The sequence below is a fragment of the Myotis yumanensis genome, unplaced genomic scaffold (assembly GCF_028538775.1).
Source record: "Myotis yumanensis isolate MYYU_CA2020_CCGP unplaced genomic scaffold, mMyoYum1.0.hap1 SCAF_10, whole genome shotgun sequence".
In the NCBI taxonomy this organism is placed as follows: domain Eukaryota; kingdom Metazoa; phylum Chordata; class Mammalia; order Chiroptera; family Vespertilionidae; genus Myotis; species Myotis yumanensis.
Window position 1 is genome coordinate 64,128,051 of NW_027223761.1, and position 25,318 is coordinate 64,153,368.

The window sequence follows — 25,318 nt, forward strand, 5'->3', positions numbered from 1 at the left end:
ATTAACATTGTCTAAGGCAGTGTATGGAAAAAAGAGAGAATGAGGGAGGGAGGAAGAGAAAAAGAAAAGAGAAAGAGAAAGAGAAAGAGCAAGTTGCCCCAAATTTGGAAATAACTGTATTAAGTGAAAAGAGAATGGGGACAAAAACTGAATAAGATATGAATCATCAGGGAGGAATGATCTTACAGATTGTGATACATAAAAGTAAATTCTCTCAAACTGATGAGGCACATATAGGGGAACTGCTGACCTAGAGATGCAGTAGTATGAAGATATCTGAACATCACAGGAAAGGAAATGCCAGGGTGGGGTGATAAGTGACTTTGTTTAGATAGTGGATAAATCAAATCACAGCTAACATTTCTACTGCGGCTCTCTACAAAAAATATAATTTTAGACAATCATGGATTTTTAGTAGGCCTAAATGGGATAAAGGTGAATGTTTTTGTAAATTAGGGCATTGTCATATATACGAGTATAATTCAAGAAAGGACCTATCCTATATACTAAAAGGCTAATAGGCAAATTGTCCCCTCAACTGGGAGTTCAACCAGGAGTTCGACCAGGGGCAGGGCCAGTAGGCCAACTGCCTGCAGCCCTTCCCCTAGGCCGGCCCCAACCCCAATCAACTCCCCCCACCCCAATCAGGGGCAGGGCCAGCTGGCCAATTGCCCACAGCCCCCCCCCCCTCCGGCTGGCCCAGCCAGATCAGCCCTATTTGGCGGGCTGGCTGGACCTCGCCTGTGCACGAATTTGTGCACTGGGCCTCTAGTCCTTTATATAATGCTGACATTGAAAGCCTATTTCAGGAATAACTGCTCAAGTTAGATATGGTCAGAACATTTTGATGTTGTAAAAATTAATTGGGCATAGGAGGAGAAAGATGAAACTAGAAGAATACCCATGCATTTCACTGTTGAAACTAAAAGTCATTTAAAATTATTTATTCAGTAGAATATAGGGTTTACTATGTATGCGTTCCTTAAGTTATTATTGTAAATTCCATGATTCATTCACTGCCTAAGTTTTAAAGAGCAAATATTTGTTTCCAGTTTCTTACCATACACTCACTTCTTAACATCCCATATACTAACTTCTACTGACTCATTCCTCTAATGGAAGTGCTGTCCTTATATTTAGCAATGCTCTCTTAATAGACAAATGCAGCTTCTTTATCCTTATTACCTGAAAATTATTTGACTGAATTTGGTGTTGCTAGCAAGCCTCTGCTCCACTGTTTTTCATGACTCTACTGCTCAGTTTCTTTACCTCCCACTCTGTAAATGCTCTATGGACTTAGTTCTTGTAAAGAGAGCAACTGTCTTCTTTATCCTATCTCTCTCATTATATTAGTCTCCACTTTAATGAAAGAAAAAGCAATTAACATATTTTCTACTTTACCCCTTACTAGGAGAGGGGTCATAAATAGGATAGATATATTGTCTCAAACACAACAAAGGGCCCCTAGATAATATAACCCTCAATTTCGTTTCTCATGCTAAAGTTGATTACTAATTTTTTGGATTAATATTTTATAAGAAAGTACTGCAATTTTATGGCCTAGTTGGGTATTCAGTCTTTTTAATGTAATCAAAATCACTTCTTAAACCAAGCACACACATACATCCGTACATCAACATTTAGCATTTGTCATCATTAAGGCAAATTGAATCACCAGGTTGCATGCATGCCTGCCTATATTATGCCATTGAGAAAAAACAGTTCAGGTATTAAATGAGGTATTAGGAGGTAAACATTTCTCTAATGAACTAAGATATTGTGTTAGAATGCAATGTTATGCTGTCTTTCTCTAAGATCCTTTAAAATTTTTTTCTATTGAATTCATTGGGATGATATTGGTTAATGAAATTATACAGGTTTCAAGTGCATAGTTCTATACCACATCCTCTGTGTGTGTATAGTGTGTTCACTAACTTAAGTCAAGTCTCCTTCCATGACCATCTAAGATCCTTTTAAAGCTAATCATTTGAGTCATCTGTCTGGTCTTGTATTCCTCCAGTCTTCTCATTTACTAGTGACTCACCATTTGAAATCTTACTTATGATTAATAATCAGTAATTATTTTCTAAACTACATAATACAATATTTAAAATGTTATTGTAAAAGAAAAATAATTAAGAAAGTTAAATGATAATATAAGTTTGTATTAAACAAAATTTTTTGTTCTTTTTTCCCCTAAGGTTGTAAATTTTAAGAATGACCTAGGCCTACAAAGTCAGTATAATCTATGAATAAAGAAAAGCAATTCTGTTTTATAGTTTTATAAGGAGGTTATAATTTTTCTCCATGGCAGAGGCCAGGGATAAAAATAACATCTGTTGGAAAATATCATTTTGTGGCAGAGCAATTTCAATGTACTCTAGACAAGGACAAGTATTTCACGTTCAACAAAACCATGTAAAAATGTATGTATTGAAATATTTTATTTGTCCTTAGCTAGTTATGCTTAATGTATTTGGCAACATCAAATAAAATCTCCATTATTCAAAATGATGTACAGTTGCCAGGGTTGTAAAGGTAAACAAAATTAACTTGACAGTTCATTTTTATGTTTTATATTTAAATACTCATTTAGTCTTATCCATATGTATGGTGCAATCCAGATTATGTTAAGAAAAAAATATACTATATGTAATTTGATTAAAATTTTAAGTTTTATATTACTAGTACTTCCAAAATATGGTAACTGAAATCATAAAATTGGAATGGCACTTAAGGCCATTAATTTTGTAAGTAGAAAAATATTTCTTAATACTACTAGTTATTCAAATAATTTTAGTTTAGATATAAATAGTAACAATAGCTATAAACTGCAGATGCTAGAAAATAGTTTAATTAAAGTAGGATATGGATAGCCCTAATTTCTAAGGCTAGGCCTTCTTCTAAGAGGAGTACAATTGCAATAGGCTGAATTGAGTTTATTTTGGAAGATCAGCTCTGATAGGCCACATTACTGAGGCTGCCATAGTTTCCATGTATCTTCTGAGTCAAGTGTGACCTGATGATATTAGCAGTTGAATTGCATGATTTCTATTCATTTAACATCTCTTATCATTAGAGCGATATTGAGTTATCCTGAATATTATTAAAAACCAATATGAAGTCCTCAACATAATGCAACACTTAATTTATTAGGAAAAATATTAATACAGTGAAAGCAGTTGGCATGCATGTTCTCTGTGTGGCATTGCTTTGTCATAATCAAGGTGAACATATAAGGTCCACAGACTGTTGCTATGGAAAGGATATAGTTTTATTTGTCTATTAAGAGTGTTTTTAAAAAAAATCAAGACTAGTAAAATATTGATGAGTTTTTAGTTCTTGAGTTCTTATAATGGTAGTTTAAAAATATATAATAATTATAAGTCAAGCTTTCTAAATCTGCTTGCATGTTGGTGCACAGGGACTCAGAAATTTTGTTTAATAATCATGCTAGTTCCATCTCAGCAATTATGTTATTTGTTTTAAATTTAGTGACTTTTCATAAATTTTCATCTTATAATTTAAATAAATCTGTTACAGTTGTGATTTCTTAGGTGGATGATGTACTATACTTATGAAAACAGAATTGATATAATGGCCTCATTTGATGTTCTTTACTGACAAACTGACAATATCTTGGTTATTTTGTTGGGATAGATGTGATCCTTTTTTAAATTTTATTTAATTTCCTGTGAACTACTTAGGGAAGACAATGCTCTAAATTCGTCTATCTGTAACAGTTGGAAGGTAAGCACTTTTTTTTTCTTCTTACAGTGGGCTGAAAAATGTACCGAAACAGTAAACCATTATTTCTGACTCTTTTGACCTGAATTATAGCAGTGGCACTGAGTAGACACCTTAACTGTTGACACCTGAAATAGAATGGCATTTCCACCTACATTCTCAAAGAACTTAAGAGCAAGGTTTGTTCCTTAGTTTGACAACTTCTATCACTATGTCCTAATTTTATGTTTGCAACCCAATGAAGCTATGGAATGAATTGGAAACTTTCATTTCTACCAGGATCAATAGAGAGATGTTGCTGGAATTCTAGAATGATGTTTAGAAAGAAAAGTCAGAGCTCTCTTCTGTCTGCTTTAAGAGGCATATCAAAATTTCTTTTAAACAAGGTAACTTTTCCATATTCTCTGAGATACCTTAGTTTGCCTCAGACATCTATTATATTATTACATATTAATAAAATATGTATTAAGATATATTACCAATAGTATTCAAAATAACATGTGAATGTATTATTACTAAGTTTAGATGGACATCAGCACCTATTTTGATATTAGTATGAATTCTCTCCCTATAGGTATTATTATCCATTTTAAATGTGGTAATAATCTCACTACTCTCTACGTGAAGCTTCATAATATATGAAATGTCTCTGCATAAATTTTCTTATTTATTTGATTGTCTGTTGCAGTTGTGAGAGACAAATGTGTGTGTACCTTCTAGGCAATCATTCTTCTCATAGGTCTAATGGGGGGATCCATTTTGAAGGCCACGGTGGTGCTGATGGGTATTCATTCATTCCCTTACTCATTCTGCAAACATTTTCTGTATTTTGACTATGGAGCTGCATGTTGGCAGTTGGGCATTCATCTAAAACGATAAATGAGATAAGACATCTGCCCTCAGTGAATTCACAGTCTTCTAGAGTCAGTGGTGTGCTTAAACTCAAAATGGCTCTTGGGAAGCAGAGCCAATTGTCATAAATTGTTGCAATGCAATGTAACAAGAAACAAATATATCAGAGACAGAGACAGAGAGCAGAGAGAGTTGGTTATTGAACAGTAGCCCGGCAGACAAGGGGAACATCACAAGCATATCACATACAAGAATAAAATGTTTTGAGGACTATGTATAGTTTATTAAAGCTTGAGTATTAGAGACAAAGCTGGAAACTCAGGAAGAGCTTAAGTGATAAATGGCCTTGACACCATTTGTAGGAGTTTAGACTTTATTCTGGAATGAATTGGAAGACCTTATTTTTTTTAAAAGGCTGATAAGATTGGTGTTCCTTGCGTAGGAGGAAAAGTGAAGAAAACAAAGAATAGTAACTCTGTCTAAATACATAAAACAGACATAGAGATCAATGGGACAGAGTAGAGAGTCCAGAAATAAACCCATACATATGGTCAATAAATTTAGGTCAAAGGATTCGTGGAAAAGGACAGCCTCTTTGATAAATCATATTTGGATAACGAAAGATATATGTAAAAAATGAACTAGACCATTTTCTTACATCATATACAAATATATACTAAAAATGTATTAAAGACTTAAATGTAAGACCTAAAACCAAAAAACTCCCAGAAGCAACCATAGATCATAAGCTCCTTGCCATAGGCCTCTCTGATGACTTTTTTAACCTGGCGCCCAAGTAAATGCAACAAAACAAACAAACAAACAAACAAAAATACATTGGGACTACATCAAAATAAAAAGCTTTTGCACAACAAGGAAAACCATAAACAAAATTAAAAGGCAAGCTATTGAATGGTATAAAAATATTTCCAAATCATATATATGATAAAGGGTTAATACCCAAAACATATAAATGGACACAGACGGGGGTGGTGGGGGGTGCGGGCATGTGCTGGGGGTGGGGGTGGGCAGGGAGCGGTCAATGGGGGGAAAGGAGATTTATATAATACTTTAAACAATAAAGAATTTAAATTTACAATAAATAAATAAATAAAAATTTTAAAAAGATTTCATACAACTCAATAGCAAATAAACACACGATATGATTATAAAACTGGCAGAGAATATGAATAGACATTTTCCCAAAGAAGACATACTGATGACCAACATGTACACCTGAAAAGACGCTCAATATTACTAATCATCAGGGAAATGCAAGTCAAAACTGCAATGAGACATCACCTTCCAGAACGGCTAAAAAGAAAAGACAAGAAGTAGAAACTGTTACTGAGGATGTGGAGCCCTCATTGGTGGTAATGTTAATTGGTGCAGCTACTATAGAAAACAATATAAAGTTTCCTTAAAAACAAACAAACAAACAAACAAACAAACAAACAAAACAGAGCTACCACATAGTCCAGCAATTCCACTTGTGGGTATTAATCCAAATAAAATAAAACCACTAACCCAAAATGTTTATGTTTATTGCAGCATTATTTATAATGGCTAAGATATGGAAACAACCTAAGTGTCCATTGATGGATGCATAGATAAAGAAAATGCGGTACATACACACAGTATTATTCAGCCATATGAAAGGAGAAAATCTTACCATTTTTGACAGTGGTTGGACCTTGAGGACATTATGCTAAACGAATTAAGTCAGACAAAGACAAACAAATACCATATGATATTACTTATAGGTGGAATCTAAAACAGCAACAATATCAAACAAACAAAAAGCTCATAGATACAGAGAACAAGAGAACAGATTGGTGGTTGCCAGAGGATATTGGCAGAATATGAGAGGAATGAGTAAAGGGTATCAAAAGGTACAAACTGTCAGTTATATTACATGGGAATGTAATGTACAGCATGGTGTCTACTGCATTGTACTTTTGGAAGTTGCCAAGAGAGTAACTCTTAAAAATTCTCATCACAAGAAAAAAACAACTTGTAACTATGTAAAATGATCATTTAGTAATACATACAATTTTTGAGTCATTATTTTGTATACTTGAAAGTAACAGTGTTATATGATAATTATACCTTAATTTTAAACAAATAAATGTAATTTTTAAAATCATTTTTTAAAAAGCAAAAAAATAAGTACCTCCATGTCCACAGGGACACTGGTTTATGAAGTAGTTACCACACTTCAAAAGTTCATACTTGTCCCTTAAGTCCCACAGAATGGGTAGAACATAAGCATGGCATAGAGAAGTCACCCTGGTCCCATCTTGGTCTAAACTTAAAGTGTAAGTACCATAAATATACATCATGAGTACAATCTTATCCAATCTATAGATTAGGTTAAATGGCCAAAGTCTGAGAACATCCTCAGCAAAGGTGTGCGACATGATTAGGGTGTTTTAATCTGGGCCTCCTACACAGGTTCAGACAGAACCATTTACAGTTTGAACAAGGCTCCCATTGCAACGAGTGGAAGAGGCCTTTAATTAAAAAAGCTCCTGCTTAAACACAAGCACATCTGTTAGGATTTATAATGGGAAATTCCAAATAAAATCTCTAAATTTGCCCAAAGTACTAAATTTGAGTCAAAACAAACACAAAAAGGAAAAACACTGCAGAAAATTTACATAGAAACTGGGACCATAAATTCACAGCTTCTGGACCCTACTGAGCATCAACACAGTTTTCTTCTAAGTTCTTCCTTTTACATCCCTTCCTTTTATTTATCTTTTGAATGGGTAAAATATAGTTAAACCTAACCACCATGTGATTCTTCCATTGGGTGTAACCAAGTTATAACAATAGTAATGTAGTTTCCACCTCTCTTGATATAATAGTTGTACTTCATTGAACAAAATCAAAATTCTAGAGAATATGAAATGAGAAGTAGTGTTAAAAAGATTGGAAAAATATTTAGAGAATTGTGTAGCTCTCTAACTAGTTTTAGCATCCTTTACTTGGTTTTAAGTTTGTAGGCCAAGAGGTGAGAGCGTAAACTCTAAATACTTTTCAAGCTCAACATTATATTTACAACATTGTGTCTTCTATATGACAGATATTTTCCTGGAAGAGGATTAAAGTCTAGAGGATACCTATACCTTACTTGGAAAGAAGAAATTTATTTAACTAAATAGGCTGTCTATGTTTTATATTTTCAACATGTTTCTCTAAACTGACTCCCTTCCTTCTACCCCCAAATAACACCATATTTCACTGTCATGTCATGTCAACAAAACTCTGTTATACATCCTTATACATCCTCATTCTGGTATGATCAAAATCAATATCCACCATATTATCTTATACTTTAATGCTTTGGATTCTGATTTTTGCCTCTATTATTACTGAACTTGGTTTTTAAAGGTCTCAAATCCAAAGACCTATTATGAGTGTTATAGCATTTGACGCAGTGAAAGTCCCCACATTATAACCCCAGATGCCATAGTATTTCACTCTATTTTATTGGCCCTACCCTGAATCTCTTGGATCATTCTTATCTACTTTTCTAACCCCGTTCTTTCTATCTTTTACTATCTTTCTATCAGAGAAATGTGTATATACCTAAAAATTAGCATAATTTCTCTTGATGAAACATCCTTATGGTTTCATTGAGTATCTTTTTTAAAAATATATTTTATTGACATTTTTACAGAGAGAAAGGGAGAGGGAGGGGGATCGAGAATTAGAAACATCGATGAGAGAGAAACATCGATCAGCTTCCTCCTGCACACTCCTCACTGGGGATGTGCCCGCAACCAAGGTACATGCCCTTGACTGGAATCAAACCTGGGACCCCTCAGTCCACAGGCTGATGCTCTATCCACTGAGCCAAACTGGTCATGGCTCATTGAGTATCTTAATGTGTTTTGTGGTCAGTCCCTGCCTGCCTTTCCTGAGCACCAAACAATATTTTGAAGTGCTGGGTATTTCTCCTGAAAGTCGGTATAAAACTACATCAAACTGAAATTATTTTATTCTCCCAGAATCTTGATTTTCTTCTCTGTGTTGCTTTATTATGTAGCACTATGAATTGTTCAATTTAATTGATCAAAGCTTGCAATCTTGATGTCATTCGAGTTCCATAGTTTTTATACTCCCACCATCATCCAGTCAATCATTAGCAAATGCTCATCTATTTTGGAGGCTTCCACATATATCTATTTTAAGCTCCCTAACATCTAGAAAAATGCCCAAGAGAGAGCAGATTTCGAGTAAATGTGATGTGAGTAAAATACAGATATGCCAAACAAAAATGCAATGCATGGTTAAGTAAGGAATAGGGTGGAACAAGGAAGATCATAAGTCTAAAATTTGAAGTTGGATCTGATTCACATCTATTAGCTGTGTGACTTTGGAAAAATAACTTGACATTCCCGTGCTTCATTTCTTTTTTCCATTTATAAAGCAAGTCAATAGAAAGTCCTCCCAAGGTTGATGTGAGAATTAAAACGGGCGATGATGCATTAAACGTGTTTAACAGTTAGCTTGGCTTTTAAGTGCTCCAACAATCACTACTTATTCTTGCATTATTGTTATTAAATCTATGTACCTACCAACATACATACATACATGTATATAAATATTTATACAGATACACATCTATAAGTCTCGATCTATATCTATCTATCTATCTATCTATCTATCAATCTATCTGTCTATCTATCTGTCTATCTAATCTATCATCTATCTATCCACCCTTGGAAATTCAATCAAGGCACAAGAACTCCAGGCTGGTTAATGCATATTCTGACTTGTCCCTTAAATAAAGGGATTTTATTAAAATAATTTTAGAAAGTACTCATATTCCGTATCTTCCCCATTGTTTATGTTTTTGTTTTATATTAGTGTCTTTTTATTCACCTGGATTATAAATTGTTCTGATTTGAAGCAACTACTATTATTTTATCAAGTAAACTTGGCACTATTAGTGAGATTTAAAACTCCATTATACTTTTATGCCTCAGAATTTTTGTGCCAGGGAAAGGTCTCTGAAGATACTCTGCTAAAGATTAGGGAGCAGTGAATTAGGCAAATGGGTATGAGTGATGAGTCATAGGATTTGTATACTCCCTGATACTGCTCTTTCTGGGTTGCTTCACACAGTGTGAGTGTAGAGCTGCCTTACTCCATTTCTAGAAGCGAGTAGAGGAGCCCTGAGATCAAAGGTACCCTGGGTCAAGATAGGTAAGCAGGGTCATTTTGCTGTGACAGGTGGACAGTTAGCCATGATTTCCATAAATAATAAAATTGTGTTCAGATTTACTTTAGCAAGTAAAATAATTGCAAATTTATGTTATGTCATAGAATTAAGGATTTGAGAACAAGATGCCACAGATTTCAACTTTAATTCACTTATTATAACTGGTCTCTAAAGCATAAAATTATGTATTTTTAATTAAAAAATGTGTGCTCTTAAAGAATCCATACCATTGTTTGTCAAGAGGCCTTACCAGCACAGTTACTATATCTGTCTGATCAGAATAATTATCTTTTTAAAGAAAGACAAGACATATTGAGTAATAACTTTGTAAAAAAATTTGTTTTGTTTATAGAAGGAATTTCAAACTAATGTTAACTTATCCTATATAATAAAGAGCTAATATGGTAATTAGACTGAACAGCCGAACAACCTTCCAGACATCCTTCTGATGACCTTCTGGACGAAGCCGGGGCTGTGAGGGCTGGCCGAGGCAGCTGGGGCTGCAAGAGTCGAGCCCCTTGCATGAATCTCGTGCATTGGGCCTCTAGTTTTGCAATAAAATTGGATACTTTTACAAATAATAAAATCATCCATGCCAAAGTGACTCATTCAAGTTAATTAATTTTCAAATGCTTTAATGGAGTTATTATGTTTAAAGCCGCAGAATAATGAAATAAAGCTTTGGATATTCTGTGGAGTTAGCAATTATTCAAATAATTTCCATGGATGTTAAATGCTAGAAAAATGTGCTTTTAAAATCTAAGAACAATATTACTTTAGGAGAAAAAGTGAAAAAGCCAGAGAAGTAATTTTTGAGTTTTGTATAAAAATGAAAGATTAAATAAAAGGGCTTAAATACAAAGTCTATAAAAATCATATAATCTCTCTAAGAGTTAAGGAGGTTATTTTAATCAACTGCTTAAGGAAACTAAGGAAATAGTCTGAATAGAAATCATCTAAATGCCCTGAAAAGCAATATGTTTGAGTTTAGATATGAACTATCAGTTTACAAGGAATGGCATATAAAGTTATTTTTTGAAGCAAGAGGCAGCATAAGGAGATTTTACTCTTGATTCATTTTATGTTTGACTTGCTGGTATGAATTATTTCTAAAAATCCAAACTTTGGAGAGACTGCTATGAGCTTTGGATTTCTGAAGGATGTTTAAGAATGTGTAGTGTCACATTATCAATTCCAAATTTTCATCATCATGGTAATAAGCTAATCTAGTGACAAAGTTTTAAATGATGTATCCTTGCTTGTCACTGAAGAGAAAACATTATACTAGGTGAGGAAATTATCCTTATGATGAACGTAAGCTACAAGAATAAAACGTACTTTGTAAAAAAAAATCTTATTGATAACCAGTAACAATCATCACTAGCAATAATACACCAACTTTGGGTTTATTTATGTCTTTCTTTCTGAACTTAAAAAACAGCTCACAGACATGGCTTCTCCACCTCATTAATTTTTATTATACCACAATGAGGTATGTATCTATTAATGCAAAGTACATTATTAACATTGACTGAGCTGAGACATGTTTATAAGTATTCATTTAAGTTAAAGATCCTCATGGATAGACATTTAGACATATGAGGGGTAGGTTAAAAGGGGAAGATGAGCCAGTATGCAGCAGCTGCTCAGATCCATTAGCTGCTTAGATCAAAATTTAGAAAAGGATTTATAAATGAATGCAGTGAATAGCTTCATGATTAAATTCTAGTTACATTTTAAAGAATTGGTTTGGTTTTATGTCAGGCTAATTAAACTTGCTATTGAAGTGATGTAGGGATGCTGTTATGATCTCTATATAAAGCCTCAAATGGAAAATTTCTGTGACAATTAAATGTCAAGAAAAGATTTTCTTCTCTTCAGAAACTTGGGAAAATAGGAGTCCTTTAAATGTTAGTTTTTTTTCCTTTTGTTCTTACCACTGGAGTCCTAAGAAATATTTATGTTTTAACCACAATAATTATGAGACATTATGGCCTAACTATCTTGACCTCTTACTAAGAAAAGTATTTTTTTTCCTGGTACTCTATTTACTTATTTACATATTTATCTATTGTAGCACATAATTTTATATAGCAAGTCATATAATTCACCTTTGGAATGATGTTAAGATAAAAATATTATTAAAATAAATATTATATATGTATACATATATGCTATTTTTCATGTGTTAATATATATTGAGTGAAAAATCAATTGGAAAAAAGCTTTAAAAGATACTAAATTTGTCTTATATTTAACTTAATTTTTCCACATACTAGGTATAGCTTACTATTGCTAAATCACCAGGAAAAGGTACCTACACTTACTTACCATCATTCTCTTCAAAACCCAGAATCTAAGACAATATTGTCAGTTTTTTATATAGCCACAGTAATCTTTGTCTTGTCTCAAATTCATTTAGTAAATTTAACTTTCCAGGTCCTAACCATGGATCATCCAATTATTGTTTTAATTTAAAAAATATTTATCAAAATAATTAATATGATATTAAGAAAAATAACTATATAGCAAAGGTACTGTGAGTCCCCAAATTCCAGATTTATAAAAAGATCTAATTTCTCTTAAAGTCTTAAACTACCATTTAAAAAATTAAGAAAGTGGTTTATTTACTAAATTTGAATAATGAGAAGAAAGGCATAATAATTATATACTTATTGTTTTTACTTTTGTATTTACTTTTGTTATATCATGCAAGTATTAATAAATTAAATATAAAACGGTGTTTGGTGAAGAAAACTTAAAGACTTTTATAAAGATTGTAATATAATTATAGTTTAAGAGAGAAATTGAAAATTAAATTGAGTATGCCATAAAGTGAATATAATACATATTTATGTTATAGTAGGAAAAGATTGAGTATCACTATAGTTAAATAAGCTATATCATGTGTAAAACGGATTTGCATTTTATAAAATAACAACCTATGTTGGTTATGTGGATGAAATGAATTAATGTATTTTAAAACATTTCTGCTGCAAAGGTAAGTATTCAATGAATACTGGGCTGATCAATAGGAGATTTATAGTTGTGAGCACATAAAACTCAGGGTTTTGTATTGTATTATTATTTAGTAATCATTGTATTATGTTCCATATGAACAACTATAAACCTTCTTTTGCCTACTCTTGTATAAGCTACTAATGTAAACTCAAAACTTTTGTAAGAAGTTGTTTTTAAAAAATCTCTTTTACTCAACTATTTTAGTAATGTCATCCTAACCACCACCAGAACTTATTTGAAACAATCATATATGCACTTATAGCACCTAGATTTTTGTTTCTATAACATTATGAAGCAGCTGCATTTAGGCTTGACTTAGGGGGTGGGTAGTGGATCAAGATGTAATTAGAAGAAAGCTATAATATTTTAAATTATATTTCTTGTTAATAAGAGGACAAAGAAGCCAGCATTAAGGGAGTCACAGTAGACAAACTGTGACAATTTGCATATGCATGTAAACAAGTTGAATCTGCAAAAACTCATTTAAATCTAATGTTACTCAGAATCAGAGAGTTTAATATCATGCATGTGTGTGTCTATAATATATATGTAATTTTCATGCAAAGGAAAGATGACTCTAATAGGATATGTTTATATTTTATTATCTTTAATAAATATGTATCTATTTATAATATAGATTAGTACCTTTTTCTAGAAATATAATTAGAAGAGACCCATCTAATGGTTATTTAACATTGTACAATAGGTCTTAGGATCACATCGTCTTAAGCAAATGTAATATTCCAAAAGGCAAAGGCCTATATAAAAGCTATAGATTTAAGGTATCATTGATAAAACAAAAATAACGTTCCAATTATAAGAGGTTGAGTCTGTTAAAGAGGTCTCATTTCTGAATGAAGCAACCAAAATTCAATTGGTTGATAATTCAGAAACTGACTTTAGATTGGGTAATATTATCCTCTTTTCTACTTTATCTTTGAAGATCACAGTAGAGAAACATATTTGATAAAGTTATTTTATATATATATATATATATATATATATATATATATATATACCAGTATATATATGTGTGTGTATATATATATGTGTGTATATATATATATATATATATATGTATATATATATAAAACATTAATGTATAAAAAGTAAAAATACATACATAATAAAATTGTTGTAAACTGAGTAAAGTATCTATATATGTAAAAGCCTAAGCAACAGAATGACTGAACCGAACAACCAATCGATGGTTCGACCGGTTGCTGTGACACACACTGACCACCAGGGGGCAGACACTCAATGCTGGAGTTGCCCCCTGGTGGTCAGTGTGCTCCCACAGACAACCTCCAGCAGCCGGCAAACCTCCCACAGTCCCTCCCCTGGTCAGCCAACATCCCCTGGTCCCTCCCTCTATCGGCCGGTCCCTCCATTGGCCCCAATCAGGGGGGACTGGCCGGCCAACCTCCTGTGGTCCACCTTCCCACAGCCAGCAGACTCAATCACCCCAATAGGGACTGGATAAGACAGCCCCTATTGGCCCCGATTGCCAGCCAGGCCTAGGGACCCCACCCATGCACAGATTCATGCACTAGGCCTCTAGTAAAAGTATAACTCAAGAATAAGCAGTTTAGTTGTAAATATTCATGAAAAGTTTAATAATAATTTTGATAATTTACAAGTTTTATCAAATTTTATGACATTTAAAACAATAGACTTGTATTAGATTTGAATATGTAATATGACTAAATAGGGTGTAATAATTATCTAAATTTACTAAATGTATTACTGTCCTTTTGAAATATTAGTTGTGTAATGAATATTTAAATTTTTACATATAGTGGTTGATAGAAATCAACAATTAATAATTTCAGCTTTAAAATGTGTCAAGAGTAATGAGGTTTCTCCACCCACAAAAGCCTTTGAACTTTAAATATTCTATTAACAATGAGCAGCAAATTAATGTTTTATGGATCTATGAGGCTGGGCATAGAAAATCATAATGTAAAGGAAAGTTGCCACAAAGTTTTTGTTTTTTTAATGTTACTTTACCTTTGTATCCTTTCACTTCCTTTCAGAGCCACTTTTCTTTTGCTCACCAATTTCCTCCCTCATTTTCTGCCCCTAATCACACAACTACCTTGACTCCTAGAATCTGATAGTATCCATGCTCATATCTAAGGATACTAGAAAGCAAGTTGATTGACCCTTCACTCTCTCTGTACCATCTATATTTGCATTTTTCTTCCCAAATATCATCTGGAAAAAAGATAAAAACTAAACCTAAAGAAATTAATTTTTATATCATCAGTATATACATGATATCTAGCTGGAGACTAATTTTGAGGCAGGAGTGGCCTTCCCTATGTAAAATGACTGACTGCTTCAATCAGGCATGTTTCAGATCTCATGCATAGGCATGGCCTCCAGAATACAATGTTGAGTCAAGGGTAGTGTGAGTGGGGAGGCGCAGAGACATAAATACTACCAACAAATACATATATATGTCTACACAGATGTTCATGTTAAAAATAAAGTAAATATTGCGCTAAACTAATCTCAAAACAGCTTGATGCTGTGCAGGTAAAATAGATAGATGAAGGATGATTGATAGATGATGATAGATGATAGCTTGATAGACAGGCATAGATAGATAGGTGATAGATAGAGATAGATAGATAGATAGATAGATAGATAGAGATATGATAGATAGATAAATAGATAGATAGATAGATAGATAGATAGATAGATAGATAGATAGATGATATAGATAAATAACAGTGAGCTTTCCTTGTCTAGTCATAAACTGTATGTGCTGGCACCAACGTGCTCACTGCAGCTGGGTGTAAGTATTTGATAGCTGTGACTAGGGATCCTAGATCCTACAGACATGTAGGATCTTGAATTTGGGTGGTAAACACACAAGACAGATGATGTATTATAGAATCATACACTTGCAACTTATATAATTTTATTAACTAATGTAACCCAAATAAATTCAAAGAAAATATTTTAAAAGGCATGTAGGCTTTTCTAGTAAATATATTTCTCTCTAAAGCATGTAGAAAACTTTACCTATTTTGCTGCCACTCCTGATTTTGGGAGGAAAATAACCCATTTGATATACAGGCTACTGTGAATCGATGTATATGTCTCAGATTGTATAGTGAAAAGAAAAAGGTATAAGCCAGTAATATTTGCATATCATGTTGTCTGAATTTGCTGAAAAGACTCTATTGAACAGAGAAGCAATTAGGAGGATTATTTTGTATTATTAAGTTACTTTTTAAATGTGTATTCTGAAAAGTATTAGGTTTTTTAATGCACCACATAATTATTCTCTAAAATAAAAAGAATATATCTAGGCTACTATCATGGCATATTTGGTGTATGTAAAGTACCTTTATAAACTCCTTAGCCAAATCTACTTTGAAAGACAATATTTTGATTTTTCTAGGGCCTCGATCAATGTTCTCCAAACAGATCCATTATCATTTCTTTCTTTCCTTTTGTCCTTCACACTGCTATAGTAGGGTGTTTGCACTCTGATTAATTAGAAATAATATGTGATGAAGACTGTATAGAGAATTCTTAATTATTCCATTCTTTGGGGTGTAATTTTAACTTAAAAATCATTTTGTGATGAATTATGTAGCCAATATAGTTACATATAAATTATTAACACAAAGATTCATGACCCTCCTATCTATATTTTATTATTTGTAATCCTCAAGAATTTAAATCAAGTAGGATTACTTACTAAGAAATAAAACTAAGATTTTTTTCACCTTGTACTCTATCCTCAATTTGGTGTAATCCCTCATCACAAGTTAAACAATTGCAAGAGTTTTAAAATCAATAATTTGGTTAATTGAATATATGATCTATTTTTAAAAATGTATATTATAATATGTGTATATATATATAATCATACATGCTATATTTTATCAAATAAAAAATTGGAACAACTGGTTAGGAAGTTCTAGTCAGAATCTGAAATATTAACATTTCAGAGGCATTTCTTTGGTTAACTACCATAAGCAGAAGTTTTATACTATGCAAAAATTTTATGTCCAGAAGATTCTATAACAAATGCCCTATAATAAACAGTAAAAGAATAGAGGCAGAAATTAGATATTTTAAAAAGCAGACAGAATTAGTAATCTATTTTTTGCTAGATTTCAAAAGATATTTAAATTCTAAAACTATCTGCTTTCATGAATAAGGTTTTTTTTTTTTTTTTCTTTTTTATCTCCCAGGTTAAAAGGTTGTTTATTTTAAGAGGACAGCCTTGGTTGGGTTGCTCAGTTGGTTAGAGCATTGTCTGGATACACCAAGTTTTCAGGTTTGATCCCTGGTCAAGGCACATATAAGAATCAACCAATAAATGCATGAATAAGTGGAACAACAAATCAATCGATCTCTCTCTCCCTTTCTTGCTCTCTCCTGCCTCTCTCCCTAAAATCAATTTTAAAAATTTGAAGAGGACAAAGATTTCGGGGAATTTCAAATCTCTCAGGAGGAAAGGCATTGTTTTTCTAGTTCTAATCCTTACTGAGATTTTTCTACTGTTTTAAAATCTGAGGTTTTATGCTTTTGCATGACTAAACTTGGAAATAATATATATATATATATATATATATATATATATATATATATATACACACACACACACGCACACACACACGAAAAAACACATAAACTTTACTCACAGGCAAACTGAAGTATGGCCTCTCTACTAAGAATACTTCCCCAGGTGTTGGCTGCTAAACACTGGTAATGGCCAGAATCTCTTGCTTCACTCGGATTGCTTATAATGAAGGTCCCGTCGATCAAACTGTAGCGATAATCACTTTCCAAATCAATTTCTGTTCCATTTAGAAGCCATCTAAGGAAAAATCAGAAGACAAATTGTGAAAATGACTTGAGACATTATAATTCTCCCTGGAAGTGTCAGAATTTCATTGAAGGACATTTTTAAGACTTAAGAAAAATAAGTAACAGTGAATTTCTACCTGTAACTGGGGACTGGATTGCCACGAACTTCACAATTCAGTGCTACTTTCTTTTCATCAGAATCAGTTGGGAAAATTATATCATCTGGTTCTTGCACAAACACTGGCCCATAATCCACACTTTCTGTAAGGACCAAGATAGATACACTTTAAAATTTCTTGAAATATCAAGACATGTTGTTTTTTTTTTTCTCCATTATGTTCGCATTAAAAATTCGTGCTCTTTCCTTGTACTCCAAGGCATATTACCAAAAGAAAGGGTTAGCTATGAAATTTTATTGTTTTAGTAGATTGCAGAGATTTAAATAGATTTTTTGTAGTTGACTGAGAATTCTCATAAAAATAGGATATATATAATGGAAAACAAGCATTTCAAGCATTACTTCTGTATATTTTAAAATGTATATCTTTATATTCTTCTAAAGCAGAGTATTATTATGTAAATAATACTAAACAAAAACATTATTTTAAAAACCTAAAAGTTTGTAAAGCTCTTAGAATGTTAAAATAATATACAATAAAGAAAAAAGATATGAATTAATTTTGTGTTACTACTTGGATACTAAAGATATAAAAACATTTGTCCTTCATATATTCCTTTTTTTCACTTATTCAAGCAATCACTACTTAGTGCTGATAATGCTGAAGTTTAGGGAGAAATCATGTAATACAAATAAATATACTGTCATGGAGTAAATAAAATATGTCCTCAAAAATTTAAATAACTGAATAAAAATGTCAAAACTAATGGTCATCAGTAAGTAAATAAGGTAAATAGGAGATGAGAAGAGAAAAGACATAAAAAAAGAGGGCAAAAAGGAAGAGTACTTAAATTTACTAAGTGCCTACTGTATGCCAGACATTAGATTCTATCTCATTTAATTAGTTAATACTCAGAGAAATTCAATAATAAAGGTAATTTTAAACTAACAAAACTTTAATGGAAAAGTAGAAATGAATGTAGGCTCCATATGTCCGGTTGGGCTTGAGGAAGACCAATCTGCTAGAGAAGAGATGAGTAAATGTGCTGTGGGAGTACGAGTCATGTTAGCCTGCAGTAGTGTGAGAATTTACAGAATTATATGCATACCTAGGATCTATAGTAAAGCTTTTTGCTTTATCTACACTAATAAAAGAGAAATATGCAAATTGGTGTCACTCCGTTACACCCACCAGCCAATCAGAGTGACTATGCAAATTAACCAAACAAAGATGGTGGTTAATTTGCATACACAGGTGCAGAGCAAAGACTGAAAGCTCTGGCCAGAGTAAAGACTGAAGACTGAAGACTGAAGAGGCTTGGCTTCTCTGTTGCAGGTGGGACCAAAGGCCTGGGTCCCAGGTGAAGGAGGAAAACAGAGGCCAGCAGCCAGGGGAAGGAAGGCCTATTGCACGAATCTTCGTGCAATGGGCTTCCAGTTTTTAATAATCATGAATTTGATTGCATGATAATTTTAGATCAAGATTCTCACCTTGGTACATTTTGGGATATTCTGTGTTGTGAGACTGTCCTGTGCTTTGTCAGATATTTCCCATCATTCCTGGCCTCTATTCACTAGATTCCAGTAGCACAACTCCTCAACATAATAAATAATGTCTCCAGCCCTAACCGGTTTAGCTCAGTGGATAGAGTGTCAGCCTGCGGACTCAAGGGTCCCAGGTTCAATTCCAGTCAAGGGCATGTACCTTGGTTGCAGGCACATACCCAGTGGGGAGTGTGCAGGAGGCAGCTGAATCGATGTTTCCCTTTCACTGATGTTTCTAACTCTCTATCCCTCTCCCTTCCTCTCTGTAAAAAATCAATAAAATATATTTAATAAATAAATAAATAAATACATAAATAAATAAATAATGTATCCAGACACTGTTAAATATCCCCTGGGGTCAAAATTACCCTCTTTTAAAATAAGTGCCTTAGGAAAATGAAGAGGGGAAATTTTAGAAAAGCCGTATTTCCAATACCTGTACTAAACAATTTGAAGTTTACTTGGTCTGTGGATAACCACAAGAAAATATCAAAAAAGCTATGCAAAAATGTGAGCTTTAAAAAATTATAACTTACAAAGTATACTTTCATACTTCAAATATAGGTAAATTAATTTTCTTTATTTAAATGCATGGTAAGTCTATTATTTTGGGGCAAAGAAAATAAGTGCCATGATATTCTAAACATTCATCCAATAAAAACTGAGCACTCATAACGAGTAGATAATGGGAAGTATTTTCTTTGAGCCCTAGATAACCTTGATGAGGTTCTTTATCTTAACTCATAACAAAATAAATATTATGAAAATAACTGAAATGTATTTCTCTACACCAAATTATGCCAATGTCACTGAAAACTTTTATTTAAAAATAAGGAAAACAAGTGATTGGATAAATAAATAACTAGAGAAAATTATTCTCAAAATATTGTAATTGTTTTTGCATCATAATTAATTTAAAAATTTGGAAAAGCACCTGAAACCTCATTAAACTCTCAATTAGAGTTAAACTGTCCAATCAAGTTATGAAAAAATAATCACTTCTAATACACTGAAATGATTATTTATATACTAGAGGCCCAGTGCACAAATTCGTGCATGGGGGGGTGGGGAACAGGACCAAGGGAGGTTGGCCGCCTGCCTGGAGGAGGGAGATGACTCTTGGCCCCCTGGGAAAGGGGCCGCGTCCACCACCACCCACCCCCGGTTCCATTGTCCCAGCCTAGGCCCAAAGACCCTGGCAGGGTCAGGAGAGGAGGTGACAGTTGCCAGGCCGGACACAGAAGGAACGGATGCTGGATGCCAATGCCACCCTTGGCATCCCACCACCACGCGGTTTCCCGCCTCCCCCCCCCCTCCTTCCCTTGCCGCTGCACTGACATAGTGGGGGACGGGCAGCCCCTGGGGAAGGGAGAGGATGGGAGTGAGACAAACCCTTGTGTCAAGGGCTTATTTTCAATAGATCACAATAAGGAAGCCGCTCTGCTATGTATGAAACCCCGACCCAAAAACAGGTCTCTATGAATGGTTTAGCACCAGGGGCTAATGGGGGCCGGCCAGCCAGGAGAAGGGGCCATAGGAGCACAATGACCACCAGGGGGCAGCTCCTGCATTGAGCGTCTGCCCTCTGGTGATCAGTGCAAGTCATAGCGACTGGTCAACTGGTCGACCGGTCATTCTGGTCATTCGGTCATAACAGTCGCTTAGGCTTTTATATATGTATATAGATTATAAATGCCTAGGATATATAAAATTAACATTTAATAAATGTATTTTATATATCTATACATTATCAAACTCATGAGCTTTAGAGTCAGACATACTTTGGTTTAAATTCCAGTACCATCATTTTCTAGCCTTGAGCTAACTACTTTTATCTTTTGCTGCTCAATTTATTAATTGTATATAATAATGCCTCATTACAGTGTTATAATGAGGATCAATGGACATTAACACTTATAAATAAATACACAGTAACTCATAAGTACTCAATAAATGTATCTGCAATATGGTATGTAATATAACCATGTGGCCAGAACTAAACCACCTCCCCCCCCATTTATAGATGACAAAACTGAGGCTGAAGTCAATTGACTGGATGTATATAGCAAATAGATGACAAACCTGGAATACAAATCCAGAACTGTTGGTATCTAGAACCTAATTGCCACTGCTACAATTTACAAAGCACTTTCATATTATTTAATTCACTGAGCTGAGAATTATAATTATTTCTAATTCAAAAATGAAAATTCTGAGGTTCTGAGAGACTTCTGCAAAATTAACCACAGACTAAATGGTTGATTTTAACTAAGGTTCTTTGGTGTCAAATCTTATGTTCTTAAAAATGTCAAAACAGACAAGAGGAATAAAAGATTGTCAGTTTGGAGAATAGCAGAGGGGTATGACTGGCTAAATTATGGACTGAAAAACAAGTGATTAGTCTGAACAACATTTATTCTATCACTAGAGGCCGGGTACACAAAATTTGTGCACAGGGTGGGGTGCCCTCAGCCCAGCCTGCACCCTCTCCAATCCAGGAGCCCTCAGGGGACATCCCTCTCACAATCTGGGACCACTGGATCCTAACTGCTCACCTGCCTGCATCCCTTATCACCCCTAACTGCCCCCCCTGCCAGCCTGGTCGCCCCCAACTGGCCCCCCTGTCGACCTGGTCACCACACACAGACTGCTGTTCAGTTGTTTGGTCATCCCTCACTAACCCCCCTGCCAGCCTTATCGCCCCAGGCAGCATGCTGGTCATTACTGTTACTGTGACAGCGTCCTGGACAATTTGCATATTCCTCTATTATTAGTATAGATGACTGTCCATACTCTGTATCTCTGTTTTTCATTGTCAACTCCAAAAGCATGTTAGCGTACACTCTCTCATCCTTTCTCTCCTTCTTTCATTTTCCTCTTAGAAATAAAGTTCATTGTAAGGGGTGAAAAAGCATGTGTCTAGGTAGAGTGTACCAATTCCCAGCAAAGGGTAATCAATGATGATACTATTTCTGAAAATATTGATTTATCTATAAAAATAAAAGGGTAATATGCTAATTAGACTGGACGTCCTTCCTGATGAAGCCGGGGCCTGAGGGAAGCCAGCCAGGTTCCGGGTGCCTGCAGGTGGCCAAAGGGAAGCCAGCCTGGGTCCCGGGTACCTGCCGGCGGCCAGAAAAGGGAAGCAGCCTGGGTCCTGGGTGCCAGAGGGAAGCCAGTGCCAGCAGCCAGGGGAAGGAAGGCCTACTATTGCATGAATTTTTATGCATCGGGCCTCTAGTTCTTCTATAATCAGAGTCCATCTATTGATAAAGATGATACATTTATTGCTTAAAGCAATGTCCTTACACTTTGCAATTTTTAGCTTGATGGATCTGTAACTTAGGTAGATAGGCTTCAAAACTTAAATGATGGTAAATCATCACAAAGATCGTGATGATCAGTAAATCAAAATCTTTACTAAACATGGTAGAAATCTTTGAGATAGTTGTGTAACTGGCAGATGCCATCAGACACAATGTTAATTTTTCATAGGATGCATGTTTTTGAGAGTGTTTTTTCTTGAATGGACTTTTAATGAACAGACTACAAATATTTGTAGATGGCTGAACTTAAATGCTAGGGGTCAGTGTCTGTGAAATACTAGATTCATATGTCAAGTGTTTTTCTTCAGAAGAGGGTTCAGTTTTTAAGTGATCTTTGTTTCTCTGCTACAAAGTAGAATGATGAAATCAGCACCCTTTTCTCATGTCCTTTATTTCCTAAAATTTTTCCCCCACTTTATTTCCTAAATTTTCTCAGTTTTGTTTGTTAATCACAGTTCACATGGTTTCTTATTCATAGTTATTACCTATTATGATATTAAAGATTTATTATGTCTTTTCATTATGGTTTTCCATTTTTGCTTCCAATTTTTTCCCTAATTTAAAGTTTATATGTACTATATTCCTTGTTATACGGTTAAGAATATCTGTTTGTTGTCTTTACAACTAACAAAAAAAAACTTGACTGGGTATCAAATGACTATAGATATCTTTCCACTCTCTCTCTCTGTTCACATTTAATATTACCGTGGTGATGTCTGAGTTCTAGACTGACTTTCTTCACTCCCCAGTGATTGGAGTTTATGACTGGATGCCCATAGGCCTTTTTCCTCATCCTTTAATTTCAAGAATTTTGATAGATATATATTCATGTCATTTTGTATAACTTGCAGGTTCAAGAATTTCTTATTCAAGAACATATCCTTTTCCTTTGTTCTGTTCTCCTTATATCACCTAGGAATAGCTTGGATTTGTTAGTCTTATTTATCATCCCTGTAAAAAATTTTATATTTTTATTATTTTCATATTTGTTTGAATTTTTTAAATGTGGTTGCTGTGTTCCTATCTTTTCAGTTGCCTCTATATTTTTCACTATTGGTTGCTATGGGGCTATCATCATAGGGTATGTGAAATCCAGTAGTTATAAAAATCATGCCTGGTCCGCCATTCTCTCTCTCTTCTCTGACAGAAACATATATTTCTCCCAAAGGATTTGCACTTATGAAAGTAACAGATCTTTAAATAGTTAACTAAAATGTGGAAGGTAGGCATGTAAGAAAGGTAATGACTAAATTTTTCTGGATAGCTTTCTCTTAGGTTTATATCAGAAAAGTAAGATAAACTATATCATCCAGATTATTTCGGCAAGATGATTTCGGTTATGGAGGCAAGCCAGGGGCAAGGTTTAGAGGTAATTATATAGAGTGACATAAATTGGAAATGTTTAATGAATTATACTTGTAAATCTAAACTGACATTCACATAAATGTATCTACACTAATAAAAGAGAAACATGGTAATTAGCGTACGACCGCTACCCTTCCCATTGGCTAATCAGCATATCCTTATGCAAATTAACTGTCAGCCAAGATGGCGGCTGGCAGCCAGGCAGCTGGAAGCAAACATGAGGCTTGCTTGCTCCAGTGACTGCAGACTCCAACGTTCCCCCGCCTGACTTGCAGGCCTCTGAGCTGGCAGTTTGAAACTTTGTAACAAATATAGCCGGCTGGGATCTCAGAGCTGAAGTTATACATTGTTTCGATTATAGAACGCTCAGCAGCAGAAGCCTCAGAGCTAGAGCCAGAGCTAAAGCTGGCCCAGAAGAAAAAAAGAAAAGAAAAAAAGGAGCGGTTGGGAGCTTCATTCAAAACCGCCAGCCTGAAAGCAACCCTCAGCCCCTCACCCAGACTGGCCAGGCACCCCAGTGGGGACCCCCACCCTGATCCAGGACACCCTTCAGGGCAAACCAGCTGGCCCCCAGGCCTCTATCCTATATAGTAAAAGGGTAATATGCCTCCCGGCACCGGGATCAGCGGAGCCGAGAGGTCTACTGGCACCAGATCAGCGTGACAGGGTGCAGCGCCCAAACCCCCTGATCGCCCTGCGGCTCTGTGTGTGACAGGGTGTGGCATCCCAACCCCCTGATCGGCCCTGCTCTGTGTGTGACAGGGTGCGGCGCCCCAACCCCCCCTCCCCCACGGGCCCTGCTCTGTGTGTGACAGGGGGCGGCACCCCAACTCTCCAATCGGCCCTGCTCTGAGCCCGACCAGGGGCTGCACCTAAGGATTGGGCCTGCCCTCTGCCACCCGGGAGCAGGCCTAAGCCAGCAGGTCGTTATCTCCCGAGGGGTCCCAGACTGCGAGAGGGCACAGGCCGGGCTGAGGGACCCCCCCTTCCCCTCCGAGTGCACAAATTTTTGTGCACCGGGCCTCTAGTATATCTATAATAATAAAAGCGTAACATCATATCGATCGAATGACCTAACAGCAGAAGGACTATCCAGATGACTTCCGGACGACCACACTATGACACACACTGGTGCCAGGACAGCCAAGGCGGGTGCAATGCGATTGGTCGGGGGAAAGGAGGCCCTACCATCCCCTGTGATCACTCCACAGAGGGAGGCCCAGGCCACTCTCTGCCCAGCAATTGATCGCAGAGCCCCGGCCGGGTGGGCAGGGC

At 35.1% G+C, this 25,318-nt stretch overlaps 1 protein-coding gene across 2 annotated transcripts in view; it reads right to left on the reverse strand.

Moving 5' to 3' along the window:
- Positions 1-25,318, reverse strand: part of CNTN5 (contactin 5) — a 1,123,865-nt gene that overhangs the window by 437,384 nt on the left and 661,163 nt on the right. For both annotated transcript variants that reach the window (XM_070425923.1, XM_070425924.1), the window contains exons 5-6: positions 17,827-17,950; positions 17,524-17,699 (exon numbers count right to left, since the gene is read on the reverse strand). In XM_070425923.1, the coding sequence (XP_070282024.1) occupies positions 17,524-17,699; positions 17,827-17,950 (300 nt within the window). The remainder of the gene's footprint in view (positions 1-17,523; positions 17,700-17,826; positions 17,951-25,318) is intronic.